This window comes from Lissotriton vulgaris, chromosome 2_1, assembly GCF_964263255.1.
Source record: "Lissotriton vulgaris chromosome 2_1, aLisVul1.2, whole genome shotgun sequence".
NCBI classification, from domain to species: domain Eukaryota; kingdom Metazoa; phylum Chordata; class Amphibia; order Caudata; family Salamandridae; genus Lissotriton; species Lissotriton vulgaris.
The window spans coordinates 377,116,784-377,137,801 of record NC_141687.1 but is presented as its reverse complement, the minus strand read 5'-3'; the positions used below and the strand labels follow the sequence as shown (position 1 = coordinate 377,137,801).

Genomic DNA, 21,018 nt, shown 5'->3' with positions numbered 1-21,018 from the left:
TCTCCAGGAAATTCATCAACACCACCTTTGAGACAGCAACCTTCCCAGCGAGCTGGAAGCTCGCCGAGATCAACGCCTTACTCAAGAAACCCAAGGCGGACCCCAAGGACCTCAAGAACTTCCGGCCCATCTCCCTGCTCCCGTTCCCAGCAAAGGTCAACAAGAAGACAGTCAACAAACAACTGACCCACTACCTCGAAGAGAACAACATCCTGGACCCTTCCCAGTCCGGGTTCCGCAGAAACCACAGCACCGAGACTGCCCTCATCGCCGCCACTGATGACATCAAGTCCCTGCTGGACAACGGAGAAACGGCAGCCCTCATCCTCCTGGACCTGTCAGCCGCCTTCGACGCGGTCTGTCACCACACACTATGAACACGCCTCTGCAACGCTGGGATCCAAGAGAAGGCCCTGGACTGGACCACCTCCTTCCTCTCTGGCAGAACACAGAGCCTCCTTCGTCCCCCCCTTCCGCTCCGAAGCCACCGAGATCATCTGCGGCGTACCCCAGGGCTCATCCCTCAGCCCAACCCTGCTTAACATCTACATGGCACCGGTCGCCAACGTTGCCCGTCGGCACGACCTCAACATCCTCTCCTATGCCGATGACACCCAGCTGATACTCTTCCCTCACCAAGGACCCCCGCACCACCGAAAACAACCTTCACGAAGGAATGAAGGCCGTTGCTGAATGGATGAGGAACAACCGACTGAAGCTGAACTCTGACAAGACGGAGGTCCTCATCCTCAGTTCCAAACCTTCGGCCTGGGACGACTCCTGGTGGCTGATCGCACTGGCAACCGCTCCAACAACCACCGACCACGTACTCAACCTAGGGGTCATCCTCGACTCCACCCTCTCCATGACTAAACAGGTCAATGCCGTCTCCTCCTCCTGTTTCAACATCCTTTGCATGCTCCGTAGGATCTACAAGTGGATCCCCACTGAAACGAGAAGAACAGTCACCCAGGCCCTTGTCAGCAGCAGGTTGGACTATGGAAACGCCCTCTACGCAGGAGCCTCAGCCAAACTCCTGAGACTGCTCCAACGCATGCAGAACACCTCTGCACGCCTGATCCTCGACATCCCTCGCCTCAGCCACATCACACCCCACCTGAGAGACCTGCACTGGCTCCCGGTCAACAAGAGGATAACCTTCAAGCTCCTCACCCACGCACACAAGGCACTCCACAACACCGGACCAACGTACCTCAACAGACCACTCAGCTTCTACACCCCCATCCGCCGACCTCGCCCTTGCTACAGTCCCCTGCTTCCGAAGAGCGACCCCAGGCGGCAGCTCGTTCTCCCACCTCGCCGCCAAGACCTGAAACACCCTCTCCATCTACCTACGGCAGACCCAAGACCTGCTGACCTTCAGAAAACTCCTCAAGACCTGGCTTTTCGAGCAGTAGCAGCATTCCCCACCCCAGCGCCTTGAGACCCTCACGGGTGAGTAGTGCGCTTTACAAATGATATGATTGATTGATTGATTGAAGATACCGGCCACCTGCCCACATTTAAAGGTTCTGTAAAGACCAGGACCTGATTCTTAAGTGGAACTTTATTTGAAATATCTATATTCATTTTTAACATGTTTAATTATAAGGCAGGGGTCATTAGGGCAGCTGTAGAAAACATTTTAAAGTGTTTTCTTGTAACACTTACTGTGCTAACTTTAGTCGATTTTAATTGTTTTTATTCTTTTTCAACCCGTGGGACATTAAAATACCGGCCATAAAACTGGCCAAGTGGCAACCCTATTTGGTGATCACGCCCAGGGTTCTCTATTTGGTCCAAAGGTGAGTCTATATGGTGTAGAGATTGATCAAGTTCAGATAGAGATCTACTGAAATCTTGTATGAGAGAAGTGACGTCCTTACAGAACTCTGGATAGTGTGTGGTTATCTTCTTTGTGGCTGGGGTTTCAGCCCACGCCAGCTTTGAGTATTGAGGACTGTTGCGGGTCTGGTTTCTGTAGCATGTCTTTTATTGAGAAGTGTGTGGGAGTCTTCATTTTTGTGGACGCCATGAGGGTCAGCCTCGGGGTGTCTCTCCGATATGAGGTTTTCAAAATGGTCGTGGTCAGTGGGAGACAAATTCTCACTCTGTCTTTTTGGGTCGAGGCTGATTTCTATATTTCCTTTCAGCGCACACTGTTCTTGTTCAAGGCTCCCGTCGCTTTATGGTGTATTCCGGTGCTGACCCCAGGTTCCCTCTCTCTAAACTGCTATGGGGTTGTCCGCGAAAGTGCGCCCCTGTATCTGTTCTCCCGGAGGGGCACCAATCTCTTTTCCTGGGCTGTGAGCAGTCCCTTCAGGTGTACGACTAGTAGCTTTGGTATATTGGTGTGGGGGTGTATTGTCAGGGGTGTAGCAGGACCCAGACAGCAGTTCGACTAGGCATCAGTATCAGTACACACTGAAGTGACAACACTTTCTCGGTTATTATCTCTGGGCTAAGACCCTGAGCAGTCTTAAGCTATTTTATTTATACCCTCGGGCGAGCCCGCCCTCTGGGTGCATGGGTGCGTGTTCAGCGTGAGTGAACGGGCCGGGTGGCTCCGTCACTACATCCCTCCAATCTTTCAGATACATGAACCCTTACGGGTAAGTCTTTAGTCTTTCTTGGTGCACCATGCAAAGTCTTTTAGTCTCTGACTAGGGGTTGGGTTAGGCCGGAGACCATACTTCTGGCTCCGGGGGTTCTCAGTGACTTCCAACCCTTCTCCCTCCTTTCCTTTCTCCTGGAACTCAGCTCCTTGGCTCTGTGGTTCTTCTACCGCTTCTGTTTCTCCTACGGATGGGTGTTGTGTTCGCTCTGCGTTGCCAGGTATGTCGCTCGCGGGGACTGCCCCCTCTCCGTCTTCTGAATCCCTTCTGACCTGATCGTACATGGCACACACTCTGTGACCTTCTTGAACCAGGAGGTGTTCTTCGTGACCACCCGGGTTCCCCTCATGACCGATACCATTGTGCCGTGGACATAGACAACTTCCCACAACTCCGGCTCATATGGGGTGCGATACTTCCATTTTGGGTGACGATCCTGTACCACGACATGGTCTCCAACGAGGATGCTCATGGATTGAGCTCTTAGAGCCTGGCTTGCCTTGTCATTGAACGCTTACCTTCGTGCTTGGGCTGCACCCTGATCTAGCGTGGGTGGATTCCACGAGCCGTCCGCCGGGACGCAGTCTCTTGGTGCTCCCCTGAATACAAGGTGGGCTGGGGCACACTGAGTGGTGCAGTGTGGGGTGTGGCGATAGGCAACCAGGAACTGGGAGAGGCACTGTTTGGCATTCTCTCCCTTCCCGAACCCTATCCTGCGAGCTCGGTTCATGGTGCGCATGAACCCTCCACCTCTCCATTTGCCTGGGGCCATTGTGGTGTGATCTTCCTGTGTCCGATGCCCCTGAAGGCCAGGTAGTCTTGGAATTCTCTGCCTTGGAACGACGGCCCATTGTCCGATTTAATCTCCTCAGGTAGTCCCATCATGGCAAAGATGCGCTCCAACGCTGTCTTGACGTGGTGAAACGCTGTTGACGATACCACCTCCACCACAGGGAATTTCGAGTGGGAGTCGACAAGCACCATCGTGTTCCGCCCGTCTGGGAAGAACCCAAAGTCGATGCTTACTTTGGACCATGGCTCCAGGCACGGGTAGTCCTTGATCACCGGATGTGGAGCGGGGTCACTACCTGTGATGTTGCAGGAGGGACAGGTTTGTACCACTTCTTCTAGTGTGAGAAAAATCCCAGGACGTCTAGTGTACACTGTGAACAATCGGGATAGGTCAGTAATCAAGCAGGAAAAATCAAACATCTGCATTTGATCTGCATTTTTCGTGGAGGCCGGGTCCCCGCAACACGAGCGTCGGAGCAGCACCATCCTGCTGTCCGCCCGTCACCTACTTCTCTAAGAAACGGCTGACTTATTTTCCGTGTGGAGGTCGGATTCATAGAAAACGAGCGTTGGAACAGCACCAACCTGCTGCTCGCGTACTGTTTTTAAATTTAAGAGACGGCTGATTCATTTTCTATGTGGAGGTCGGATCAATAGAATACAAGCGTTGGAACAGCACCACCCTGCTGCTCGCGTAGTGTTTTTATATCTAAGAGACGGGTGATTAACTTTATATGGGGAAATCAGATCCATAAAACACGAGAATTGGAACAGCACCTTTCTGCTGTCCACACGTTGTTTAATCACCATAGAAACTACCTTTTTACTTTTCCCTCCCCGAGCCTCCTAGTAGCGAGCAAGACTCATCGGATCACTATTCCGGTACACTTTATAAATATCCAAGAACCTTCGTCTCTCTGAAAATAATCCAAATTATAGGGGTTATCACCTTCCATCACTGTTATTGTATGGATAGAGCATCCAATGTTTGATTTATCCTATGTCTCCTGAAGAAGGCGGTTCACTGCCGAAACGCGCGTCGAGTACTTATGTTCTCTTTTTAATATTTGATGTATTACATGCATCTCCATATATGAATTTTATGTACTGTTTATGAATTTTATGTTGTTTTGATTAATTGAACTGTTTGTAATTGAATCATTTTTTACTTCTATTATATGGGTTGACCCCGTGGTCACACACTATATGTTGTTTTTAAACAAATACTTATTAAAGATACATATTTTGTATAGATATAGTTATATGTTTGATTTTTCCTGCTTGATTACTGACCTATCCCGATTGTTCACAGTGTACACTAGACGTCCTGGGATTTTTCTCACACTAGTTGTTACCCTGCCCTAGGAGTCTATATACTACCCAGGGGGTCCTTGTTGTCTTCACCTTGTACCACTTCTTCGACAGCTGCGTCCATTCCCGGGAACCAGACTTTGCTTCTCAGTTTGGCTCTGGTTTTCGAGATGCCTTGATGGCATTGGAGCGCCAGACGGACTACTTCCTTTTGCAGGCTCCTTGAAATGACAGGTCTTGTCCCTCGCATGAAGGCCCAAGTTGAGTTTGTTTTGCACCCTCCCCGCGTATTGTCGGAAAAGCTGTTATTCTGCAGTGAGGGAGCTGACTCCATCCAGAAAGTGACGCCAGTTTTGGTTGGTTAGAGTGGTCTTGACTTAATGAGTTTATCTTGTACCTCTGCTGCTTATCCGATGTCTTCGAGTGAGAGGGCGACAGGACATGCATTGAGAGAGACCATCTGAACGAACTCTTTGGTGCATTCTTCATCTGTGGGTGTAGGCGGTGATGGCGCCATGCTGAGGTGACACGACAAGAAGTCGGCAGGGTTGACGGCCCCGGGCCGGAAAAACACCTCAAAGTGGTACGCTTGCTTTTGTTTTCTCTTCTTGAGCCAATAGCATGCCCTGTAAGTAAAGTTAGAGTGCCTGAGCTGAGCTCTGCATTGCAGTCACTGACTGCAGTCTGCACAAAAGTTGAGTTCAGTGTCAGTGAGGCTAAGTTATGCTCCGTGCTGGAAACTCACATCCTAAGCCCTTCCATTTCTGGTGCTTTGCAGACGTTTTAAGATCTTTTTAGAGTTTCCCGTTGCTCAAATGGGTGTAACTTCTGATATTTATGTTTCCCTCGTCTTCATTGCTTCATTTATTTTGATTGCAAGAAAGCCTCACTCATAGTCGTTGAATGTCACTCATAATTAAACTGAAATTATGAAAATTTAACTCATAAGCAATCTGAAACCTTGGCAGCTTCGAGGTGGCACTATTTGACTATGTCGCTCTACTTTGGCAAATGTATAATTTTGGAGGGGTTATCTGGCTCCGTGTGTAGAGCTCCGGGTAGACACGTCTTGCATGGTTTCTTCCATGGCCACACCCTCCTTTGTCACTTGTCATGTTACATTAGTTATTCTGTTCATCTCGCTCCCATGTTGTATCGTTGTGGGTCTGGCTGGCTTTCTCCCTTTCACACACACATATACGCCCCTTTCTTCTTTTATTCATTTCCAATTCCTCCTCGAGCCCGGTCATGTGGAACGCACTCTTCACCAGACCGTCTTTGTTTCTGTGCAGCTTCGCTCCCCTCTTCCACAGACCATCTCTCTCCTGCCTAGGTCGTATCTCTCTCACCTCCTGCCGTCTTTCCTCCACAGACATGCTCTTAAGCAGCACTCTCTCTTCCGTAGTCCGTCTTTCTGCCTGGCTATGCTTCCTCCCCCCCAGACCGTCTCTCCCACATGAGCCCTCATTGGCATAGCCGGTATATCACGGGCACTAGTGCAAAACGGGAAATGTTTGAATTGTAAATGCATCAATAACCAGGGTTAAAATGGCCCCTCTGGACCCTGGTGCCACTGTACCTGCTGCACCAATGGCGGGTAGGCCCCTGAAGCACTCCTTGTTCCACACCCTGTCGCACGCGCTGCGCTGCTCGTCCCCGGACTGTTCCCACTCTCAACCCCTCTCTCTTGCTGAACTCCCCCTTCCCCAGGCTGCCTCTCTCACCCGACTGAAGACCGTCTCTCCCTTTCTTTGCTTCGTCTTCCCCTGTCTGACGCTGTCACACTGCATCCCTCTCCATATTGTAAACAGGACAGCCGTGCTTTCTCCACAGCACACAGGGGAGCGCTCGGTTCCTTTTAGTGTTCCTTGCTGCGGGGAGTTAGTGCCACTTGCTTTGATGTAAACCTTGAATGTTAAGAATTATTCTGAGGACTGAGCAGTAGAAAAATGACCCCAGTCCTGCTCTATGCCACGAATCTGGTGGGAGTCTCTGCGTATGCAGCTCATTTTACAGTTAAGTGCACTGGGGGCGCAACAGGCATTTGCGCTACTTCTTGTGCGCCTGGGGCGCTTTGGCATTCTAGAAGAAACCACGCATGCATCGGGTGCGATCGCAAAGGGGTTTCTTCATCTGAATGTGGGCGTGGTCCCAAGCAAATGAGGCAACACTTTGACCCTGCGCCAATTCAGCTGCAAGCGTAGAGGCAAAGGCACTAATGAGTGGCACGCTGATTGTGCTCTTATAGAGGTGCTGCACGGTCACTGCACCCCCTCCCTCTATCCCCCTGTCCCTTGGGAGGGTGATACGGAGGTTCCACAGTCGCGGTCCCCAGCTTGTGGTGTCACCGCACTCCATGCCCCCGCCTGCAGGGATCTCTACCCCTCCTTGAAATGCAGGACAGATTGCCACCTGCAATAAAAGGCAGACCGGATCATCCCCAGAGCCAGTCTGGCTTTCACTAATGCATGGCCACCAGTGCGGGCGTGCGTGCCTTCCTGCATGCTAAAAGCACATTCAGTATGATGGAGGGGGTGAACTGGCCCAGCCTGCAGTCGGCACCTATGTTGATCATGATCCCGTTGGGGCTTTGCCGCTAGTGGATCGTGCCCCGCCCGCACCCCATGGTGTAATTCATAGCATATTGCAGTATGTATCTGTATGAATACCATTTATGCAATGTCAGTGAGAATGTTATGTTGTTTGGAGAAACTGTTGTAATAAACGCACATTTAGGCCTTTATTACCACAGTGGAAATGTCGAATTTGAGTTGATCACAGTACAGCAAAATTGACAAGAGACAAACGGTTTGCTGCCTCATGATTGCACCCACCTATTACTTCACACAATGAAACAATTGTGATTGTCAAAGCTCCTCTTTTCAGTGTGATTGTATCTTGTTGCACACATTTACCCCTTTGAATCTCCTGGGTCTGGTTAAATGCATTTGTTAAACAAATACACATGAAACAAAGTCATGGCATAACCCGTATTCGCAGATGGCCAGGGTATAATATGCTATATATTAAAATTTTTGAGGGGCTGGGGGGATCATGGTTAGTCGTAGCCACTCTCCACACTCAAAAGTGGTAACAAATGGCATATGATCCTTTCCAGGGATGCATACATCATATAGTTATGGTTCAGCTGCACTTTCCACTGAAAAGGCATTTTATTAAATGTCATATAACTTTTGACCTTATTGTATCAGTCCTAAATTTGCCTAATCCTCTCCGCTGCGCGCGTTGGCCAACGGCCGTTGCGAGCACTACCTCGGTAGTGCTGCGCACGCCCGTTGCCTGACGCGGTCCCACCCATTCATTTTAACTGCCGCACTGCGGCGGAATTCGCTCTGCGGTTAAGCGGCTAATAGAAAAGAGGCCTATTGACTACTTACTAGCTACTAGTATAGTCAGCATATCTACACACCTTAGTAGACGGGAAGGAATATTGTATCTCACAACGAGAACCTTCCTCCACATTCAGTCTAGCTTGAACTCCACTTTGCTGTAAAAGAATAGTGGTCTTCTCTCTTGACTTGCCTGTGGACTAAGCTCCTCTTGTTCTGGATCTTAGGTGCTGCTCGGTGGCTGTCTTACCTTAACAAGAGTTTATTTTTAGATCTATTTATTGGTTTCAAACAGATCATACATAGTAGACGTCCAGACAATACAGCTGCGTAATCGGATTTTACAGTCTCAAAGAAACCCAAAAACCCTTAACAAGAGTTAGTGGCATATTCTATTACGACACAACATGCAGACTAAATTTAACTAATGCACTCTGATCCTTTGCAGCGGACCCATAGACACTTCTTGGCTTATTACCATGTCAAAGGCAATCCCCACTCCCAGATTATACGGGAGCAGAGCCCAGCCTAATACAGCCTCACCCACTTAGGTGATCCTACAAAGGTGATCTGTTAAGCATTTCACACTTGCTCTCTGGCACCGAAAGGATGCTTTTGCCTCTGCACAATCATCAAACAGGCCTTGCAGGCAGAAGAGATTGCACAGCACCAGGGTGACCTCTAAGAATCTGTCCTCATAGGCTTGAGTCAGTCTGTCGCTAGTTTAAGTCCTTGGGTCCCTAAGCTTCCTGCCCCTCTACTCTTTTCTGAGGACCTCTAGCAGGACAACATTCCCTCAACTGTGGCTAGAGTCCTGCAGAGCAGGATAAGCCTACTTGGCAGCTCCTCGCATATATAACAACAAGAACATTCTCATCTCAAACATAAACAGTGACTCTTCTGCAGACTGTCCATTAATCAGTGGTCCGCTTCTGCCATCAGTCACATTATGAACAAACCCTCTCCCTTCATGCACTCGACTCTGAGCGCCCCTATTTACTGACCTATACCCTGCAGGTCTGCATATCTTACCATGCCTGCAAGTCTGGTATTCTCATTAGTAGGGAATAGGGTGACAATATCGAGAAGTCAAGAAAGCATTATCGACCCTTACTTAATTGCAAAACGCAATTCAGAAAGAGAGGTATCCATGATTTCTGACTGCCGTTGAGGTCACAAACCACTGATCTTTGAACCAGGTGATGTGCATACCTGGTTTTCAAATGGCAATAGTAGAACAGTCCACAGGTCTCTACACTTAGATGCAGCATACCTGTGGGTCCACTCTCCTCTTACAGGGTCTAGTGTACAAGGTGGAAAAATATTCATGTCGTTTTTAGCTGGGAAAACCAATGATTGTTTCTCTTTCCTGCAAAAAGTACCTACATATATATATATATATCGTGATCAAGCCTTAAGTGGTGAAACGCGTTGTGAGACTTTTTCATCTGCTTGAATAAATGCCGATACAGAAGCTCTGGGTGTCCCACATTTCTTCATAAACTGAGGAGAATTTTGGATATAATTTGTGAGCCTGCCGGTGGCCAAGTGGGACCGCCCACGGACAGCTGAACTCGTTAACCGGCGCTTGTGGAGAAAAAAAAATAAATAAAAAAAAATATATATATATATATATATATATATATAGATATAGATAGATAGATAGATAGATATAGATATAGATAGATAGATATAGATATATAGTAAATTGCCAGCTTGTAAACCGGTTTATTATGAAGGGGCTCTATGAAGGATCTACGTTTGGTTTATCCTTAGGCCAGTTGTGGCCTTCTTGTCCCCTCCTGCAGCAACCTCTGGAATGGCAGCTGTCTTCCTAACAGCATGTAATGGTTCTGTGGGAAATACACGTTTCTCAATCTCTGTCCTTTTGCTGTTTTTAGCTTGCAGCAAATTTCCCTCTTATAGTTCTTATTCTCACGCCTGATCCCTTTTATAGTCTTAGTCTTGCCCCCTCTCTCTTTCTCTGTTACTATCTTCCCTGTCCTTCTTCACCTTACTGGTCCCTTTCTGGGCCACTGCACATTTCTCCCTCATATTGTTTCCTTTGTTCTCTCCTCCTGATCCCTGTTACGGCCTGCTACACATTTCTATTTTTGTCTCCTCTGACCGTTCGCCCTGATAACTCTGCAGGGCTGGTACTCAAATCTTTCTAGTACTCTCTCTGCTTCACTCTGCTGAGCCCTCTGTGGTCCTCTTGTATACTTATCTAGTTCGCTTACCTCCCTGAGCTGACATTTTTAGGGCTCGGGCCTCCGCGTCACCACGAAGTGGTGGGCGGAGTTTCCGAGCTCTTTTGTATTTAGAAAAAAAAAATGCAGAAAGGGCTCCGGCTGGCACATTCCTTATATTTTTATGGCATCTGCCTAGTGATTCGTCTTCGCTGTGGTGTGTATTTAGTAGCGTTGACGTGATAGGCTGTAAGTAATTTACGCGTGCCCGATGTGGCATATTCTGTGCGCGAACGAGCACGGCAGAGTGATTAATCTTAATTAGGAGCTGTCAGAGTGCCCTAATGCAATCCAGATGGTTAAGAGAGGTGTCCTGCTTGAACTTTTCACACATCACGAGCGCTGACTCCTTCTCAGTTCTTATCTCTCGCTGTGTGATTCACTGCCGTGTGAAGTGGAGGGGGCAGCTGGGCAGAGCGTGTGCCTAAGGCTCGGAGATTTCTGGACTCGATGTCTGGTGCAGGGATGCTTATCTATGCCCCTGCGGAATGTGCTCGAAGCAGGAAACAATCACCATCAACGCATCAGCCTCCCACCTCGATAACACACACAAAATATTCTAGAAATTGTATAGCCAGTAACTAACTTTTTAGGACTGCCATTACCCAAGACCTACTGATCTGAACAAACATTTTATGTTTAATACACTTACTAACAGGAGTTTTTAAAGAGCCCTCTTCATGCATTATCCCGTTATTGTGTCATTCACGTTTCTTCCCGCCCACTACATATGACTTTGCAGAAATTGACCCACTAAAGCCGATGATAATGCATATCTACAGGCTAGCGATGATAGCGCATATCTGCAGGATAGCAATGACAGTGCATATCTACAGGCTAGTGAAGCCATAGCAATGACAGTGCATATCTACAGGCTAGCGATGACAGTGCATATCTACAGGCTAGCGATGACGGTGCATATCTACAGGCTAGTGAAGCCAATGCATATCTACAGGCTAGTGAAGCCAATGCATATCTACAGGCTAGTGAAGCCAATGCATATCTACAGGCTAGCGATGACAGTGCATATCTACAGGCTAGCGATGACAGTGCATATCTACAGGCTAGCGATGATAATGCATATCTACAGGCTAGCGACGACAGCGCATATCTACAGGATAGCAATGAAAGCGCATATCTACAGGCTAGCGATGACAGAGCATATCTACAGGCTAGCGATGACAGTGCATATCTACAGGCTAGTGAAGCCAATGCATATCTACAGGCTAGCGATGACAGTGCATATCTACAGGCTAGTGATGACAGAGCATATCTACAGGCTAGTGATGACAGAGCATATCTACAGGCTAGCGATGACAGTGCATATCTACAGGCTAGCGATGACAGTGCATATCTACAGGCTTGCGATGACAATGCATATCTACAGGCTAGTGATGACAGTGCATATCTACAGGCTAGTGAAGCCAATGCATATCTACAGGCTAGCGATGACAGTGCATATCTACAGGCTAGCGATGACAGAGCATATCTACAGGCTAGCGATGACAGTGCATATCTACAGGCTAGCAATGATAATGCATATCTACAGGCTAGCGATGATAGCGCATATCTACAGGATAGCAATGACAGCGCATATCTACAGGCTAGCGATGACAGAGCATATCTACAGGCTAGCGATGACAGTGCATATCTACAGGCTAGTGAAGCCAATGCATATCTACAGGCTAGCAATGACAGTGCATATCTACAGGCTAGCGATGACAGTGCATATCTACAGGCTAGCGATGACAGAGCATATCTACAGGCTAGCGATGACAGAGCATATCTACAGGCTAGCAATGATAATGCATATCTACAGGCTAGCGATGACAGCGCATATCTACAGGATAGCAATGACAGCGCATATCTACAGGCTAGTGAAGCCAATGCATATCTACAGGCTAGCGATGACAGTGCATATCTACAGGCTTGCGATGACAGTGCATATCTACAGGCTAGCGATGACAGTGCATATCTACAGGCTAGCGATGACAGAGCATATCTACAGGCTAGCGATGACAGAGCATATCTACAGGCTAGCGATGACAGTGCATATCTACAGGCTAGCGATGACAGCGCATATCTACAGGATAGCAATGACAGCGCATATCTACAGGATAGCAATGACAGCGCATATCTACAGGCTAGCGATGACAGAGCATATCTACAGGCTAGTGAAGCCAATGCATATCTACAGGCTAGCGATGACAGTGCATATCTACAGGCTAGTGAAGCCATAGCAATGACAGTGCATATCTACAGGCTAGCGATGATGGTGCATATCTACAGGCTAGTGAAGCCAATGCATATCTACAGGCTAGTGAAGCCAATGCATATCTACAGGCTAGCGATGACAGTGCATATCTACAGGCTAGCGATGACAGTGCATATCTACAGGCTAGCGATGATAATGCATATCTACAGGCTAGCGACTACAGCGCATATCTACAGGATAGCAATGACAGCGCATATCTACAGGCTAGCGATGACAGAGCATATCTACAGGCTAGCGATGACAGTGCATATCTACAGGCTAGCGATGACAGTGCATATCTACAGGCTAGTGAAGCCAATGCATATCTACAGGCTTGCGATGACAGTGCATATCTACAGGCTAGCAATGACAGTGCATATCTACAGGCTAGCGATGATAATGCATATCTACAGGCTAGCGACGACAGCGCATATCTACAGGCTAGCGATGACAGAGCATATCTACAGGCTAGCGATGACAGTGCATATCTACAGGCTAGCAATGACAGTGCATATCTACAGGCTAGCGATGATAATGCATATCTACAGGCTAGCGACGACAGCGCATATCTACAGGATAGCAATGACAGCGCATATCTACAGGCTAGCGATGACAGAGCATATCTACAGGCTAGCGATGACAGTGCATATCTACAGGCTAGTGAAGCCAATGCATATCTACAGGCTAGCGATGACAGTGCATATCTACAGGCTAGTGAAGCCAATGCATATATACAGGCTTGCGATGACAGTGCATATCTACAGGCTAGCGATGACAGAGCATATCTACAGGCTAGCGATGACAGTGCATATCTACAGGCTAGCGATGACTGAGCATATCTACAGGCTAGCGATGACAGCGCATATCTACAGGCTAGCGATGACAGTGCATATCTACAGGCTAGCGATGACAGTGCATATCTACAGGCTAGCGATGACAGTGCATATCTACAGGCTAGCGATGACAGCGCATATCTACAGGCTAGCGATGACAGCGCATATCTACAGGATAGCAATGACAGCGCATATGTACAGGCTAGTGAAGCCAATGCATATCTACAGGCTAGCGATGACTGTGCATATCTACAGGCTAGTGAAGCCAATGCATATCTACAGGCTTGCGATGACAGTGCATATCTACAGGCTAGCGATGACAGTGCATATCTACAGGCTAGCGATGACAGAGCATATCTACAGGCTAGCGATGACAGTGCATATCTACAGGCTAGCGATGACAGTGCATATCTACAGGCTAGCGATGATAATGCATATCTACAGGCTAGCGACGACAGCGCATATCTACAGGATAGCAATGACAGCGCATATCTACAGGCTAGCGATGACAGAGCATATCTACAGGCTAGCGATGACAGTGCATATCTACAGGCTAGTGAAGCCAATGCATATCTACAGGCTAGCGATGACAGTGCATATCTACAGGTTAGCGATGACAGTGCATATCTACAGGCTAGCGATGATAATGCATATCTACAGGCTAGCGACTACAGCGCATATCAACAGGATAGCAATGACAGCGCATATCTACAGGCTAGCGATGACAGAGCATATCTACAGGCTAGCGATGACAGTGCATATCTACAGGATAGCAATGACAGCGCATATCTACAGGCTAGTGAAGCCAATGCACATCTACAGGCTAGCGATGACAGTGCATATCTACAGGCTAGTGAAGCCAATGCATATCTACAGGCTAGCGATGACAGTGCATATCTACAGGATAGCAATGACAGCGCATATGTACAGGCTAGTGAAGCCAATGCATATCTACAGGCTAGCGATGACTGTGCATATCTACAGGCTAGTGAAGCCAATGCATATCTACTGGCTAGCGATGACAGTGCATATCTACAGGCTAGCGATGACAGAGCATATCTACAGGCTAGCGATGACAGTGCATATCTACAGGCTAGCGATGACAGTGCATATCTACAGGCTAGCGATGATAATGCATATCTACAGGCTAGCGACGACAGCGCATATCTACAGGATAGCAATGACAGCGCATATCTACAGGCTAGCGATGACAGAGCATATCTACAGGCTAGCGATGACAGTGCATATCTACAGGCTAGTGAGGCCAATGCATATCTACAGGCTAGCGATGACAGTGCATATCTACAGGTTAGCGATGACAGTGCATATCTACAGGCTAGCGATGATAATGCATATCTACAGGCTAGCGACTACAGCGCATATCAACAGGATAGCAATGACAGCGCATATCTACAGGCTAGCGATGACAGAGCATATCTACAGGCTAGCGATGACAGTGCATATCTACAGGATAGCAATGACAGCGCATATCTACAGGCTAGTGAAGCCAATGCATATCTACAGGCTAGCGATGACAGTGCATATCTACAGGCTAGTGAAGCCAATGCATATCTACAGGCTAGCGATGACAGTGCATATCTACAGGCTAGTGATGACAGTGCATATCTACAGGCTAGTGAAGCCAATGCATATCTACAGGCTAGTGAAGCCATAGCAATGACAGTGCATATCTACAGGCTAGCGATGACGGTGCATATCTACAGGCTAGTGAAGCCAATGCATATCTACAGGCTAGTGAAGCCAATGCATAGCTACAGGCTAGTGAAGCCAATGCATAGCTACAGGCTAGTGATGACAGTGCATATCTACAGGCTAGCGATGACAGTGCATATCTACAGGCTAGCGATTATAATGCATATCTACAGGCTAGCGGCGACAGCGCATATCTACAGGATAGCAATGACGGCGCATATCTACAGGCTAGCGATGACAGAGCATATCTACAGGCTAGCGGTGACAGTGCATATCTATAGGCTAGTGAAGCCAATGCATATCTACAGGCTAGCGATGACATTGCATATCTACAGTCTAGTGATGACAGAGCATATCTACAGGCTAGCGATGACAGTGCATATCTACAGGCTAGCGATGACAGTGCATATCTACAGGCTTGCGATGACAATGCATATCTACAGGCTAGCAATGACAGTGCATATCTACAGGCTAGCGATGACAGAGCATATCTACAGGCTAGCGATGACAGTGCATATCTACAGGCTTGTGAAGCCAATGCATATCTACAGGCTAGCGATGACGGAGCATATCTACAGGCTAGCGATGACAGCGCATATCTACAGGCTAGCGGAGCATATCTACAGGCTAGCGATGACAGCGCATATCTACAGGCTAGCGATGACAGTGCATATCTACAGGCTAGCGATGACAGTGCATATCTACAGGCTAGCGATGACAGTGCATATCTACAGGCTAGCGATGATAATGCATATCTACAGGCTAGCGACGACAGTGCATATCTACAGGATAGCAATGACCGCGCATATCTACAGGCTAGTGAAGCCAATGCATATCTACAGGCTAGCGATGACAGTGCATATCTACAGGCTAGTGAAGCCAATGCATATCTACAGGCTTGCGATGACAGTGCATATCTACAGGCTAGCGATGACAGTGCATATCTACAGGCTAGTGAAGCCAATGCATATCTACAGGCTAGTGAAGCCATAGCAATGACAGTGCATATCTACAGGCTAGCGATGACAGTGCATATCTACAGGCTAGCGATGACGGTGCATATCTACAGGCTAGTGAAGCCAATGCATATCTACAGGCTAGTGAAGCCAATGCATAGCTACAGGCTAGCGATGACAGTGCATATCTACAGGCTAGCGATGACAGTGCATATCTACAGGCTAGCGATGATAATGCATATCTACAGGCTAGCGACGACAGCGCATATCTACAGGATAGCAATGACAGCGCATATCTACAGGCTAGCGATGACAGAGCATATCTACAGGCTAGCGATGACAGTGCATATCTACAGGCTAGTGAAGCCAATGCATATCTACAGGCTAGCGATGACAGTGCATATCTACAGGCTAGTGATGATAGAGCATATCTACAGGCTAGCGATGACAGTGCATATCTTCAGGCTAGCGATGACAGTGCATATCTACAGGCTTGCGATGACAATGCATATCTTCAGGCTAGAGATGACAGTGCATATCTACAGGCTAGCAATGACAGAGCATATCTACAGGCTAGCGATGACAGTGCATATCTACAGGCTAGCGATGACAGTGCATATCTACAGGCTAGCGATGATATTGCATATCTACAGGCTAGCAACAACAGCGCATATCTACAGGATAGCAATGACAGCGCATATCTACAGGCTAGCGATGACAGAGCATATCTACAGGCTAGCGATGACAGTGCATATCTACAGGCTAGTGAAGCCAATGCATATCTACAGGCTAGCGATGACAGTGCATATCTACAGGCTAGCGATGACAGTGCATATCTACAGGATAGCAATGACAGCGCATATCTACAGGCTAGTGAAGCCAATGCATATCTACAGGCTAGCTATGACAGTGCATATCTACAGGCTAGTGAAGCCAATGCATATCTACAGGCTAGCAATGGCAGTGCATATCTACAGGCTAGCGATGACAGAGCATATCTACAGGCTAGCGATGACAGTGCATATCTACAGGCTAGCGATGATAATGCATATCTACAGGCTAGCGACGACAGCGCATATCTACAGGATAGCAATGACAGCGCATATCTACAGGCTAGCGATGACAGTGCATATCTACAGGCTAGCGATGACGGTGCATATCTACAGGCTAGTGAAGCCAATGCATATCTACAGGCTAGCGATAACAGTGCATATGTACAGGCTAGCGATGACAGTGCATACACTCACAAGGAGACCACAGCCAGCTGAGGTGCAATCTTCTCCCACTCACAAGAACGACATCACAGGCAGCAGCAGTGCAAGCTTCTTACACTCACAAGGAGACCACAGGCAGCAGAGGTGCAAGCTTCTCACACTCACAAGAAGGACATCACAGGCAAGTGGTGCAATAGTTCGCACACTCACAAGGAGATCACTGGCAGTACACACCACATGAACACACTCAATAACACATAGCAACAATACATTGGCATTTACAATGCCATTAGCTCAAACTCAAATAAATCTGAGCCCGATTGCATTTCTAATGCTTGTCTCTTTTACTTTCAGTGGCGCTTCAGATGCCTGAAGGATTGTTGATCTTTGCCTGCACAATTGCGGACATTATTGAAAGGTAGGACTTCCAAAGTTTTATCTAAAAAAAAAAAAATCCTAAGAACTTGTAGGGAGATATTGATTGATAGACTCTTCACACCTGCTGTAATACTATCTGATATTTACTCGTACAACTTTTATTTCTTTCAGAATTACCCTTACGTTCGCTATATTTGGTTTCCATGGTTGTACACAGCTTTCTGAATTGCATTGGTGCTGTCCCTCCACTTAAGGGGCTGGGGGAGGATGTTTCACACGTTAATTTCCCTTTTTTTAAGAACTAATTTTTAATATTACTGCTGACCACTGATTCTTGGTATTCTCCTATTTAAAAAGATAAGCATCTTGTTGAAGCGTGTAAAAATGTCATGATTAGGAAACTTGAATAATAAAGTGACTTGCTGCTTCTGTTTTTTTTCCCCAGAAAAGAAAACTAACTTTTTAGATCACTTTACACTTACATATGATCATTAGAAATAAAGGCTCCTTAAAGTAACAGTGTGGTTAGAAATGTTTACACACGTTGTTCTTTTGCAACCATTATGTTTACAGATAACATCGCACATTTACGTCAAGACCTGTACTCTGATTGTATGTTGTGTTAAGAGTACCTTTTTGATGCATTCCGCAGTCTTTCTGGTGCCTGGGCAAACCATTGCGTTTCTGGGATTTGTGAGGACCGTAGTAAGGTGATCTTTGCACATAAGACTTGGGTGTGTTTGATATTGTTTAGCCACTAATCCTATTGGATGGCACATGACTAGGGTAGACGTAACTAATCGTATGTTCAAATATGGCTCCTGTTAAATAGTTGCCGTCTAGGTCCTGTCCTGATTTGTGTAGTGAGTGGATTTGTGTACAGGAGGACTTTTTTGTTTGTTACGTTCTCCTGTGGTGTACGGTTGTCAATTGCTTTGTTTAGGTTTGATCATATAGGAGGTATGATTTGGATGCAATGTTGTATACATGTAGGTTTGGTATATTGAAATTAACTTGTTATGAATTGTATGTATGTTGAGGATATGGTTGTGCTGGTCAGCTGACAAAGCCAATTATATGGTTTGGAGTTGGACTAGTAACTGTCCCATGGAGCAACGGCGAAACTCTAGTTCCGCACCGCACACCAGTTCCAATTAGTAAGTTTACTGCGCAGCCAACCCCAACGCCAGCCGTTGCATGACGTTACTGTGCTCTAAAATCAAAGAATAATTTTTTTATTAAATGGGGGTGCACAGATCATAAAGTCGAAAAGTCAATTAGGGATGTGTAAAATCAATTTCTTTATTCCAGTTTTGTAAAATTCAGCAAACTAAGAAACTCCAGCCCACGCATTTCATTCCCATACTGGGGAACCTCATCAGGGCAATGAAAATTTACAACTGGAATGTACCCTCTCGAAATGGCCAGTGTTGGCGTTCAGTAGTATCAAGAAATGTGGAATCTCCCAAAATCAATGTACGTCCATTTGTATGCCTCATAAGCCGTTGGTTCCTAGTAAAGGTTATTATTTGAAGTGGTCCTGTGTATTGCACTGGAGCCAAACCGAAAAGTAGCATAAGTCGTGCCCAGCAAAATCTGGACGCCGTATGTGTGGTTCTCCTAAAGGACACATAAATGCCACACCGTGCAGGAAGGTGCAGTTGGCGCTCTGAGAGCGGCTGTCTGTCTGTTAGGCTCTTTCATGAGCCTGATATACTGCTGCCGGACCGCCCAACAGACCAGGAAAGAACTCCTGCTCTGGCGGTAGTGACACCACGGGATTGGTGGTCCTACAGCCGAAGGTGCACTGTACCGTCCGCTTTGGGGCCACTAAACTCTTAATCAGGCCCTTAGAAATTGGTGCTAGCCAGAATTGTAATGCAAGTATCGAACCTCATGCACTGTCATGACGTCAGACTCATTGTTCAATATAACTTATGGCCCTCCGTGAGAGAAGCCACTTCCGCTTCTCCAACTCTGGAAGAAGAAAGGCAATCCAAGAAGAAATCAAACAAGTTGTTTTTCTTATTAAAACTAGTAGTGTGCAAAATGTGTGTAATTTACATTTGTAGACCATTTCACTGAGTTCGAGCTTTAGCCAGTCCTTGTCACTCTATGTGGACTTACAATGGAGAAACTTTCAAAAAGGTAGTAAGAACATGGCAATGGCTAGACCTGGTCCCCCTTCGTAATCGTGCTTCTGGTGCACTGCTGTAATGTACGTATTCTATGTCAAGATTGTAACTCATGACTGTCTGCTAAACACTACCTCTGCTTTTGTTCAATAAAATATTTTAAACAAAAAGGTACTAAGAACACTATGTCTGACGCCCTTACTGGCTGGAATTCCCGTAGTCACACAGCCCCCCAGGGAGAACTTGTCATTGTGCTATGTATTTTAAATTAGTCCGACATCAATTCGACAGGGGTAGTTTAGCTGAAACATATATATCTATATATATATTCCCTGCTAGAGAAACATAGTCCACAATGCCCCTTCGAAATCCAGCGGCGTTTAGTGAACTTTCCCACCCATTTACACTCGTGCGTGAGCCATGTTTTTGCAGTAAATGGATTTGTCCACGAGGATGAAAACAAAAATCAGAAAGTTGTGTGATTACCCGTAAAATTACTACTCTTGATAGTTACGATCTAATTGATGGTCCCTCCCACCGCGTTTTCCTTGTGAGTATCCATGTGGCGGTTCATAACCTTAACCTTAGTACTGTGGAAGATCTGCTATACTTTCCGATTATCCCAAGGACTAGGTTTCATCCATTGGTATAAATATCCGCAGGTCCTAATATTACTAGTCAAGGCCTGAGCTGTAGGCCTGCGGATTACTTTTTGCAACGCCTAAGTAGTGCTCAAGTGTGCTAAAAAAAAAAGTGCTACTTGGCCCTCGACTCTTTTTGCTGAGTGTCCTCCTGAACCAATATGCTAACCAGATGTTATATTAAAATAATAAACACATGAAGTTATTAGGGATGCAGGAGAAAAGCTGTGTTGGGGAAACGTGATGGTGACGCTTTCTAAGATGTTTTTTGGCAATTACATTGCCTTACATGTTAGAATCTTGTATTCTTTAAACATTTTAAGGCGTTCCTAAAGAGTGAACACTTTAAAATTATCTGTAAAATGGGTCTCTTATGGGAATGTGAAATGTTTCCTAAACATCTGATGCTCTAAAAAAGATGTCTTCGGTTAATAAGCCTGGACTACACCATAGAGCTTTGAGCATCGACTGTGAACAGCTGAAAGCAAAGCACACACGTGCCTACAGGCACTTGAGAAACTGTTTTGAAAAGATATGTAATAAGAAGTCTAATGACGGCTTAATCCCTAAATCCGCC

General features: G+C 46.7%; 1 protein-coding gene across 1 annotated transcript in view; it reads left to right on the top strand.

Moving 5' to 3' along the window:
• DPH1 (diphthamide biosynthesis 1) overlaps positions 1–21,018 on the top strand; it is a 1,562,622-nt gene that overhangs the window by 175,532 nt on the left and 1,366,072 nt on the right. The window contains exon 3 of the mRNA XM_086955191.1: positions 17,642–17,705. Coding sequence (XP_086811317.1) covers positions 17,642–17,705 — 64 coding nt within the window. The remainder of the gene's footprint in view (positions 1–17,641; positions 17,706–21,018) is intronic.